Consider the following 11,939-nt stretch of genomic DNA (forward strand, 5'->3'; position numbering starts at 1 on the left):
TAGGCTAGCTCTCCATTCTTACTTCTATACAATTTATTTGTTGTTCCATTATTACTTCTATACAAGTTATTCATGATCGGATTGATCATGATCATACGAGTATAAAATCTTGTAGAACATATAATTATATAAAATCTTTCAAAGTATCTGTCACTCTTTTAATCTGTGGCCATAACTTTTATACAAAACAGACATGAACTAAGATGGTATGCATTCAAAGCAACTTCAAACTAACAAACTTCAAACATCAAAGAATGACAAAACACATAAAGGATTTAAAAGATGCACATGTTCCACTATGACTTCTTTGATTAGGGATGAGAGGAATTTCTAAATGTATCCTTACTATGTTTTTATTTTTTTAGAAAATTTCCAAGATTTGGTTCCAAGTTTAAGTTCTTCATTCAATATATATACATTTATTATTCTTTTCATGTGGCAATAAATGGTATAATTGACATGTGGCAATAAATGGTATAATTGACAAACACAAAACTTAGGTGGTCTAAATTCAATCTCGAATGAGGGACAAGACCACAAGAGGATCTAATGGATTACCATTAGGAATAAGAATAACTTCTAATTGTAGTTTAGTTTTCTAGGAATTTTTTTTTTAAACAATCTTCTATGATTCTATTTTAGTTTCCTGAATTTGTTTTTTTTCTTTTCACTTGGGGATTGGAAAACCATCCATTATATTCCTTGATACTCGTTTGTATCAAGATGGAATAAGTGACTAATTGTTTCCCTTTCTTGTGTTTATTTTTTATTTTTATTTTTTATGTCTGATTAAAAATAACTTACCTAAGAAAAAGACATCTGTTTGAAGTATATTCCCAATTTGGTTCTGCTACTGCCCTGGTTGTCTCATCAGTAAAGTTTTTCTTTTCCAGTTTTGACTTGTATTTCATATAGAGCTATATAAAAAGAATTTTTGATAATGCTATAAAATGCTTAGTTCTTTTCATGTTAATTTAGGCCTTAAATTGCTTCTTTAAGTATATATAAAGTCTCAAAAAAAAAAAAATTTACTTAGTATTGTTGAGTCGTTCCACATCGGTAAGGTGTGATATTGAGAAGAGGTTTATCACTGGTTCTGCAACATTAACTGCCGCATGCAGTTTTGGTGTTGGCGTATGAATGTATTTCCTTATTTCATCTCCCTTCTCCTGTATATATACGTGTGTGTTTCTAAAAAAAAAAAAAAAGAAGAAGGTATATATAAAGTTATGAACATGATCAGTTATTGTTCAAGTTAAAACCATTTATTTGCCAAAAGTCTTGGAATCTCATTCATAAGGATAATTCTTTCATTTTCTGAAGTACGGAATATTTTATCAACCTTTTAAAAGTCTCTTCTTTTTTATTCATAAAGAGTGAGAGAAAAATATTGCCATATCTTTTTCTTGAGTCCAGATTTTCCTTCCTTGATATGAAATTCATGGAGAAAGTTAGGTGCAAGAAAAAAAGAATAAGAAAAAAGAACCAATTTATATTACTTCATTTTCCCTCCACTTTCTTGGTTTACCCAAACGATGAAAAATAATTTCATTTAATTTTTACTCATTTTTCTTTTTATCTTTTACATCAAACTCTTTTTTTTAGTATAGATCTGTTCCATGAAAAAATTAAGCTACTTGGTGTATCCTATAATATTTCCATGTAATTTTATTGAGTTTTTAAACCCGATTGTTGAATTACAAGTGAATTAAACTAAGTTATTCAGGTACTTCGATCTTGCCAATTTATAATCATGAGTAGGGCAATTCAAAATATGCAAAGGCAAATTAAATAATGTATCACCGATCCTACAAATTCATTCACAAGTATACAATAATATGGTGACAAAATGAAAAACTGATTAGGAACACTTCAAAAGAAAAACCACTTCACAGAAAACCTTAAATCCACTAAAAACATTTTCCTAAACTCTACAGACTTGTGAAAAAGATATTTAACCAAGTACATTAAGCACCTTAACTTAGGAATTAAAAAAATTTCAATATTTGACACATCACAATTTAAAATGTGATTTATTAGACTCCCAAAAAAATAAGAAGTGATTTATTGTAAATGTTTACATAATAAAAATGCCTTCAAAATCAAAAAAAGAAAAAGAAGAAGTAATTGTAGCACAATCAAGCTGTCCTGTCACCTGTGGTGTCCAGACAACTCCAATCCACAATCCTATATGTCATGCTACGTCAGAAAGATATTAAGGTATCTACCCACCCAAACCATCAACGGATAAGATACATGTCTGATCATAGACACAGAAAAGCTTCCAAATATTGAAAAAAAAAAATGGCTACTCTTTCAATTCCACTCTCCCCAAACAGTTTCTGTCTTCGAAGTTTTACACCCAAACGCCAAGTTTTTCCCATTCCACAATTCCACTCTTCCATCACAATCACTTGCTCTGGTAAGACTCCCACATTTCTTAAACCAAAATTCAAACTTTTATTTGTCTCATTCTTTTAACTTGTTTTGTTGATGTGTTTATAAGATTGAATTTTATTTTGATATTTGAATGAAACTGATGGAAGATTAATGATAACCAAGATATGAGTATACCCATTTGTATTTTTATACATATTTATAAATTTTATAAGATAAAAGTTTGAATTTTGGTTTAACTGGTTGACTCTGAATTATGAGGTTGTCTTGACTAGTAAAGAAAAGTTTGTGGTTATGATTAGTTCATGATGTTATATGGATATTTAGTTTGAATTCATTCAAATTGCTTATACAGAAAATCTCCAATATTTCTTTCATTTTAGTTTGATTCTGTTGATGCCCACTAAGTGAATTTTAATATTGTCAAGCTGATAGATGCTATTGATGTTTGGTGTGCTTGGGAGCAGCTAGAGATGGTTCTGAATCCAAAAGAAGCTTATTCCATCTCAAGGATATTAAGAATGTAGCTTGTGGTATTCTTGCTGTTTGGGCTTTGACTGCTACCTCACCTGTAATTGCTGCTAATCAGGTTCAGATCACACACTTATAACTATTTCATGAAACACTCAATTTTGTGATCCAGTTTTTTTTTTTTTTTTTTCATAAGCAATTACTAATGTGCATAGAGTAACTAGCTTGCTTCTTTGTTTTCTTGAAAGCGTTTTCATATCTGCCACATATACCTATAACACATTTAACTGAATTATGCCTAAAGGTTGGACTTGGACATTGCTTTGAAAATTGAGAAGCTGCGACTGAGTTATGGTTTGACACATGAAATTTAAATAATCAAGAAATTAAGATAAATTCATCAAGGGGCCTCACATGGACGAAGGCGTGTTAGCATTACACCTTGTGGCTTCCTAGATGGGTAAAAGTCTCCAGCAAGCCCTGGGTAGGCATGGATGTTTCATGCCAGTCTAGGTCAGAAGGGGGGTCCAGGATGCTCATCAGGGCTTGGCATACTTAAGTTGATTGGGAATACTTCATGGGGTGCGGTTTTGATGTATTGGTCAGGGGCAATGTTGTGGGGGTAATGCCCTAGGGAGGACATCAAGGCCACTGCCTTTCACATAGATGTCACTATGTCCTCAAGACTGATAAATTTGCCATTGTGTTTTGTGATGTTAGGATTATGAAACTTGTCACAATAGTGTCACAATCCCTGATACCTCATACCTAAAAACAATTGTCACTTCCAGTGATTAGCTAAAGGAAAAATGGTCTTTATCTATAAATATTTAGGCCTAGTAATCAATAAGTATAACTCGAGGAACTTAGACTCTTAGGACATTCCAAAAAGGGAAATGTCATTACTCCTTTCTACTTTGATATTCAAACATCCCATCGCCCATTGGCACCTGGTCCTGCAGCTTTACCCTCTTTGAGAATAGGGATTTACTAACATGTGCCCTTAGAGCATATATTAGTAAACCATTTTAGGAAACTTTTTATGGAAAAATGAAAAGTAATTAATTGTTTTGACAGTTTTTTCAATTCCTCATTAAAACTTTCCAAAAATGGACCCTTGACCATAACCTCTTTTGGACTTGACCAGGGAATCATGTTGAAATTTTTTTAATGACTTGCCATCAATCTCATACTCAGATGTGACTGTTTTGATTTCCTCCTACTTCCTTAACGGGGTCCATTGACCATTGTTCACATACCTATTATTAATGAATTCTCTAATTAAAAATTGATCCCCCTTGGCTTGATCCCCGAATCATTGTTCTGAGAACCATGGGGCGTCTTCTCCACTGAATCTACCACCTTAATCTACCAACTCCTCTTTCACAGTTATTTGGTAGAGGTAACCGCATGAAACCACCTTTTTATTTCATCCTTGAAAAAATATTCAATCTTAGAAGTGCGTGAAATTAGGAAGGAAATTTAGATGGCTAAGAGGCTATTATGAAAGAATTTCTGGAATGTTTGTGTTCTAATTGATAAAGATTGGACAATTATGTGACATGTTGATTGGGATGTTCAGCATTGCAATCTTTGCTTGGAATAATGAGCTATAAGGTGTGTTTGGATACTGCTTATTTTGCTGAAATTGAAAATTATTGTTGAAAGTATTGTAGATAAAGGTAAAAATCAGTTAAAATCAGGCTCATGAATAGTAGCAAAAATAAGCTGAATGGTGAAATAATTTTTACTTTTCATCCCTACCCAAACGCACACATAGTAGCCTTTTTTTTTTGGCTAAGCTACACAAGCACCCATTGTGTTTTGAATCTGGAACTTTACCCTCCAACTTGTTTTATGAGGGGAGAAGGTGCCATTTAAGCTAGGGAGAAACCATTCTTTTGTGAAGATAGAATTCAAAATGGGAACTCGTTTTTCTCCTCTCTATGATAGCTAATAGATTGCAGGTATGTTAACCCCACATAAAGTTGTTAGCTTTGTCTGTAATTATGAGAGATATTTGGCAGCAGATGGTTGGATAACAGGGAAGTCGAAAATGAAATGGTTGTTACATGATCTGTAGAGATGCATAATCAGTGATTGAGCTATTGCTTCATTCTCTGATGGTCTGGAATCTATTTACCTCTTTGTTTTCTTGACTTGAGAATAGTTGGGAGAAGACAAGTTTAGTTTTGTGTCTTCTCAATAGGTGTTGTATTTGGAGGGATGAAAATAGAAGGGTTTTTGACCCCTGAATTCTTCAAGTTTGAAGTTGAAGAGCATGATGCTCAAGTACTCGTTCACGTGGCTTGTTTTTGCTGATAGGGTCTTCTAATTTCTTTGTAGTTTCTGCAGCTGTGTGTCTTTTCTGGTTGGTCTCTTTGTGTGTTTGACATGCATGTTCTCTTTTTTTTTTAAAGACAAAACCACACAGTTTATCGGGTAACAAGAAGACTATGTAGATCATTCTTACCACAAAAACACTGACCTAAATTTCATGGAAGAATACAAGTTTACTTGTAAAGGACTTGACTTGAACAAATGTATTTCATGTTTGCCATGCAGAGGCTGCCTCCATTATCAACAGAGCCCAATCGATGTGAGAAAGCATTCGTTGGTAACACGATAGGTCAGGCAAATGGTGTTTATGACAAGCCGATTGATCTCCGATTCTGTGATTACACAAATGATAAATCCAACCTCAAGGGGAAGTCTCTCGCAGCAGCACTTATGTCAGATGCTAAGTTTGATGGTGCAGACATGACAGAAGTGGTGATGTCAAAGGCATATGCTGCTGGAGCTAGCTTCAAAGGTAATTTCCTATCTATAAATCATACTTTGAGTTTTGTTTTGTGAAATCATCCACTTATTTGTTGTTCATATGATTTATCAGTGCAAATCTTTTAGCTAAGGATATTTAGATAATTAGCTGGCATACACTATTACAAGCTTAACACTTCAATATTTATATTTTTTAAATGGGCATGATCTGAGGTACTTTGAGAAGAATGATTCTCTTTATTTGTTTTATACTTTCCCTCATATCATTTACAGGTACTTCCATTTACTTATTATTATTATTATTATTATTATTATTTTAAAAGGCATGCCCATGTACTTCCATCCCCTTGAATAAAGTTTAAACAATGACAGATCTAGATACTCTGGGGATGATCTGTTTGTGTTATGTGATGAACGTAGAGAATTCCATCTAAATCACATATATATGTATACACATGAATACTGTAAGAATTGTTGTGACATAGATCTGATACCATATTAGATTTTATGTTGGTATTAAGAGTGAAAGAGAGAAGAGAGAGAAAAAAAGAAAGAAAGCACAAGTACACAAAAATTAATGTGGTTCGATCTAATATTTTGTGGTTCGATCTAATAGCCTACATTCATAGCGGAAAGCCCTTGAGCGGCTACATCTTTATTGTTTTGAATTGTGTTATAACTAGTCTGTTGGCACGATATATAGAGAGACTAATCTTAGGCTAAACATAGACTACCCCTAGGATTACTTTACTTGCACCAGAACTACTAGTAGGTTCTGGTCTATTGAATTTAGACTAGTTGCAATGAGCTCATGTCTTGGACCTTGATTTCTATAACAAATCAATATATATATATATATATATATATATATATATATAAAAGTAGAGACATCATGTGAGAGTGCATGAGGTTCTGCCACGTGACACTCTAATATTACATTTAACTTTTTTTTACTTTTTTTCATTAAGTTTTTTTAACCGTTATCCAATAAATCATAGTAACTCATTTTTACTATTATATAAATTTAGCATTTTTTACCTCTTTTTATTATGTTTTGTTTACTGTTACCATAAAAGCAGAGACCTCATGTGAGAGTGCATGAGGTCCTGCCACGTGGCATTCTAATATTTCATTTAACCTTTTTTACCTTTTTTCATTAAGTTTTTTTTAACCCTTACCCAATAGATTATAGTAACTCATTTTTACTATTATATAAATTTAGCATTTTTTACCTCTTTTTATTATGTTTTTTTTACTGTTACCCAATAGATTATAGTAACTTCTTTTTATTGTCCTGTCATGTGGCATTCTAATATTGCATTTAACATTTTTTACCTTTTTTTATTAAGTCTTTTTAACTGTTACCCAATACATCATAGTAACTTATTTTTACTATTACATAAATTTAGCATTTTTTACCTCTTTTTATTAAGTTTTTTTACTGTTACCCAATAGATTATAGTAACTTTTTTTTACTATTATATAAAATATGGGTTGTTCTTGACAATTATACCCATTAGACCAAAATTAATTCACTATAAAATAAACTACCTTTTAAAAGTAGACCAAACCTTATGAAAAACTCAAGTCAATTCTTACTTTACATATTTTGACCCAAGTTTGACCATTCCCACGTGTGAATCAAAGCAAAAACTCTTACCCTCTTACAAACTCTCTTCTTCCTCCCCCACATATAGGTGATACTTTTAGAAAATCTCATCCTCATGAAATCATGTCTTCATTTTTCCCCAATTTCAATTCAATATGTGTTTGTCTATTAATAATGTTCTATGCAATTTATGTAGACTAATTCTCTGTCATTGACCAGTGCAACAAAAATATATATAAATCTTAAGATCCTTGAGGTTGCTGAAATAATTGACAAGTGCATATTTCTAAAATTTATAATAACAAAAAAGTCTAATAAATATCATATACTATCTCACAAAATGCCATTAATTTAATATTTTCTTTAAAAAAATTCAATGATAGGAATGGTAAAAAAAATGATTCTATACAAGAAATACCAAAAATACATGCAAAAAAAAAAAATTCATAGGAGGATTTATCTTTAAATATTATGAAGACAATAGTAAAGATAAAATGCATTGAATGAGATCCTACGAAACAGGTTTGTTAATCATTTCAATTTATACACATTATTTACATAAAAAAAAAAAAATCATACATCATATTATTTACATTAAAAAAATAATACATATTAATTTCAAAGTTTATTGCAAGATGTAAACTGCTACGGTATTGCAATAATAAGTAATATTGATACAACAATAGGTTGGTATTACATTTTATGCGTACTTTGTGAAAGGAATGTCAAACCACAAGCAAAATCATTTTGGTATGCAAAATGTGAAACAAAAATAAATCTTTCTATCCAAAAGTTAGAAGCACTCACACCAACTACATACCCTCCAAATATTTATAATATATTTATCTCACTATAACTACTATATATATATATATACAATTGCAAACTACTTCAGATACATGATTCAAATTAAAGTTTTTGATGCAACTATCAAAACAAATTTTGTGATTTTTGATTGAGATGCCGAGAAAATCCTAATTGAATCTACAAGATATTTTGCTGAAAAATAAACTGAGGTACAATAAATTATTGTAAAAATATTGATATTGGAGAACGAATTCCATGTGATTTGAAAAAAAAAAATTATGAAAAAAATGGATTTCTCTACTTCATTTGAATGAATTTAATCTAAATGGTGGTTTTGAAAATTACATAGTTGCTAAGATTTTTGATGCACATTCAAATGATAAAAAGGTATGGAAGAAAAAAAAATACACAATTCAATATGCTATATTAATTCTTTTTGCTGCACTATTCCAAAATTAACAAAAATAAAAATATTTAAAAAAAACTGTAACATCATTGAAATTTAATATAAATGCAAATACTATGAAAAATCTTAGTGACAAATTCCAAACTTTGTAAGATCCAATTAAGAATATCTCGATGTCAATTTATTAGTGATTAACACAAATGACACAACAAAAGGAAAAAAAATGAAGAAAGCTAAAAAATTGAACAAATATGGACGGACTAAACTTCAAACGTTGAAGATAGAGAAACTGATGATGATAACAAGCATTACTATACCTTAATAACAAAGATTGAAGAAAAAAAAAAGATTTTGTAATGAAGCTTTTTATTACATCATATAATAAAAATCAATAATATAGAATGAATTAATATGTTTTTATCAACTTTTATTATACAATATTACTCCAAGTGGTTTTAATTATTGCTCATTACTTGAACAAAATAATTATAATAGATATATGTGAGCAATTTATAATTGTTACTTTTTATAATGAACTCATTACTAACAAAGTTTTATAATAAATATGCTATAATATATGTCTAATATTTTTCAAAAACAAATTTACGTAAAACATTACAACAGTATTCGTGCATCGCACGGGAAACTTACTAGTATGTTCAATTGTAAGACAAAAAAAGACAGTTGAAATTGAAGGATCTTCCATTTCATTTGGAACTCTGTAACTACTATGAAGCTACTAATTCTATGTCTGGAATTAGAATAGAACTTTCTAAACAAGAAAAACACGGAGTCCCCATTCTTGTAATCTTGTCAGATTAAAAATTAAAAAAAAAGTACATATCTACATGCCTCATCGTGTTTTTTCTAAATATGTTCAATTGTAAGACACAAAAGACAGTGAAATGTAATGATCAAATAATATAAGGATTGGCCATTTCATTTGGAACTCTGCAACTACTATGAAGCTACTAATTCTTTGTCAGGAATTAGAATAGAACTTTCTAAACAAAAAAAATGCGAGGTCCCCATTCTTGTAATCTTGTCATTTTTAAGTAAGTTTTTTCTTTTAAAACATATCTACATGCCTCATTGTTCTTTTTCTAAGTATGATAATTTCATAACAATCTTAGCTTGGGGCAAAAGAGGGAGAATATAAACCGATATGATGAACTAATAGGTAATATATGATGCAGGAGGCTTGGAGAGAATATTATTTCCATTTAAAGTTCTATGAATGTCTTCAAAGCTGACTCACCTTTCACAAGTTGTCTCCTTTTTCTTGGTTAAGAGAATACTTAAAATTTAAAAACACTTATCTGGTCATAACTACTAAAACTAAAAGTCATCCGGGCAAGAATCCTTGAAATTAACCATTACTTTCAATACAAGAAATTAACCTATGAGGAGTTGCAAACCAAACCAGATGTCTCAGTAGCAAATTTTAAGACCATTGTCTGTGCTCTAATTTGAAGATACCAACTATACAAAATTGTATTATAAATTCATGTTGACTAATAGTGACCATAATTGTTTGTAGGTGTAGATTTCTCAAATGCAGTTTTGGATCGTGTTAACTTCGAGAAAGCTAATCTCAAAGGAGCTGTCTTTAGAAACACTGTATTGTCTGGCTCCACCTTTAATCAAGCTCAATTGGAAGATGCAGTTTTTGAGGACACCATTATTGGCTACATTGATCTTCAAAAGCTTTGTACTAATACTTCAATCGGTGCTGATGGAAGAGCTGAGTTAGGATGTCGATGACCTCATATTATCTTTCACACATTTCTTCTATCCCTTGAATAAACACACGTAGGCTACTATGTCACATGAAGAATTTTGTAATAGATACCCCATTAAATAATTATTGTTGTAAAGGAATTATATATGTGTTGATCATTGCTATTTCTTAGTATCTTGGTAATTTTTATTGATTTTTGACCTACAATTTAAGGAAGAAGGTATTATATGGCTTGAGTTTCTAAAAAAAAAAAAGGTATTATATGGTTTGCTGTTGTATTTCCTTTTACTTATCTATTTATACTTTGCTTTTACTATTATTTATTGAATGTCATTTCTTCATCATCTCCTATTGAAAGCTTGATGGGGTAACGAATAATATTTGGAAAAAAAAAAAAAATCCCTTCAATTAACACAAATAATAGTTTTGAATCACTTCTTGTAGACTATTAATCATATGAATATATAATTAGAAGGAACAAAGTTTTATGGGATAATTACACATTAACTTTACACACCTATGATTAAGATAAGTTTCACTTTGTCTACTGATGATTTGAAAAAGTATCACCTTTTCAATTGAAGGTAAGCTCCATTAAGAAAATTTAAATTCACCTCATAATTTTTTTTAGAAGAACACTTTTAAGTCATAAAACATAAAAGAAGATAAATTCAAAGACACTCTTTATGAATATTTTGTCTTACCATTGTGAAATGTTATATCATGATCCCCTTAAAATCGTAAAATCTTACATCTATGCTAATTTGTCAATAAAGTCTATATAATTTTATGAATTTACAAGGAATAACTCTTAAATAGGTTTATATCATTAGTATATCATTAGTTATATATATTTTGAGTAGTTTGCATGTCAAATTAGCGCATCTGGTGTAGTGGTATCATAGTACCCTCCCACGGTACTGACCAGGGTTCGATTCCCTGGATGCGCATACCATCATCTTTTTTGTTAAATATTAACTATTTTTTTAAAAAAATCATTAAATACTACTCCCTCCACCCATTGAGTTTGTCCTCTATTCTATTTTGGGATGTCCCAAAATATTATCTTGTTTCTAATAATAAAAGTCATTAATTTACTAATATTCCTATTATACCCCTATTTAATTTTCAAAACTACTCCATTTGAAAAGAAATTCAATTTTTTGATAAATTTATTTAAGGGTAGTTTTGGAAAACAATACATTTTTAAAAGTTAGACAAGACAATAAATGATGTTTTCTTAAAAAGTTTGACTTTTCAAACAGGACAAACTAAGTTGGACGGAATGAGTATTATTTTCCTACCTCATTACCTAATTAATACTAGCATAATTCAGTTTCTCTTTCCCCATTAATAGAGTTTCCACTCGATTAAAGGGAACAATGCCATTTTAAATAAATAATGTGCCATACTCATCATCTTAGTCATCTCCAATTTTGTTTTAATGAAAAAACGCTGTCTTGTTTCTCAAAAAAACAAAAAAAAATCTTAGTCATCTAGGACACCCCACCATAGCCAAACCTCCAATTTTAACAAAGAAGCAATTAAATGGTACATTGTACACCAGAACTTCAATCCACAAAGCAATATAGCAATTAAATATTAAATTTTAATTTAATAATTCTTACCGTAGTACCAAAACCAATATTGTATGTTTCTCTATGTTAGACCTATTACTTCTTACTTCTTATAGTAGTAGGACAAAGATCAGTAACAAAACTTGGTGA

General features: G+C 30.4%; 1 protein-coding gene and 1 non-coding gene across 2 annotated transcripts; both read left to right on the forward strand.

Moving 5' to 3' along the window:
- Window positions 1-2,227: 2,227 nt before the first annotated feature.
- Window positions 2,228-10,445, forward strand: LOC142618313 (thylakoid lumenal 17.4 kDa protein, chloroplastic). The gene is made up of 4 exons (XM_075791223.1): window positions 2,228-2,422; window positions 2,865-2,986; window positions 5,434-5,680; window positions 10,012-10,445. The coding sequence occupies exons 1-4, from the start codon at window positions 2,305-2,307 to the stop codon at window positions 10,233-10,235; spliced, it is 711 nt and encodes a 236-aa protein (XP_075647338.1). The 5' UTR covers window positions 2,228-2,304; the 3' UTR covers window positions 10,236-10,445.
- Window positions 10,446-11,091: 646 nt separating this feature from the next.
- Window positions 11,092-11,162, forward strand: TRNAG-CCC (transfer RNA glycine (anticodon CCC)). Its single transcript has one exon. It is a non-coding gene; the product is annotated as a tRNA-Gly (tRNA).
- Window positions 11,163-11,939: the final 777 nt, after the last annotated feature.

This window comes from Castanea sativa, chromosome 12, assembly GCF_040712315.1.
Source record: "Castanea sativa cultivar Marrone di Chiusa Pesio chromosome 12, ASM4071231v1".
Classification (NCBI taxonomy): Eukaryota; Viridiplantae; Streptophyta; class Magnoliopsida; order Fagales; family Fagaceae; genus Castanea; species Castanea sativa.

What these genes read in the sequence shown, in the direction of transcription:
- LOC142618313 (XM_075791223.1), top strand. Translation starts at nt 2,305, where the DNA reads ATGGCTACTCTTTCAATTCCACTCTCCCCAAACAGTTTCTGTCTTCGA. An exon ending in CATCACAATCACTTGCTCTG is followed by an intron (nt 2,423 to 2,864) that starts GTAAGACTCCCA and finishes GCTTGGGAGCAG; the next exon opens with CTAGAGATGGTTCTGAATCC. An exon ending in CTGTAATTGCTGCTAATCAG is followed by an intron (nt 2,987 to 5,433) that starts GTTCAGATCACA and finishes TTTGCCATGCAG; the next exon opens with AGGCTGCCTCCATTATCAAC.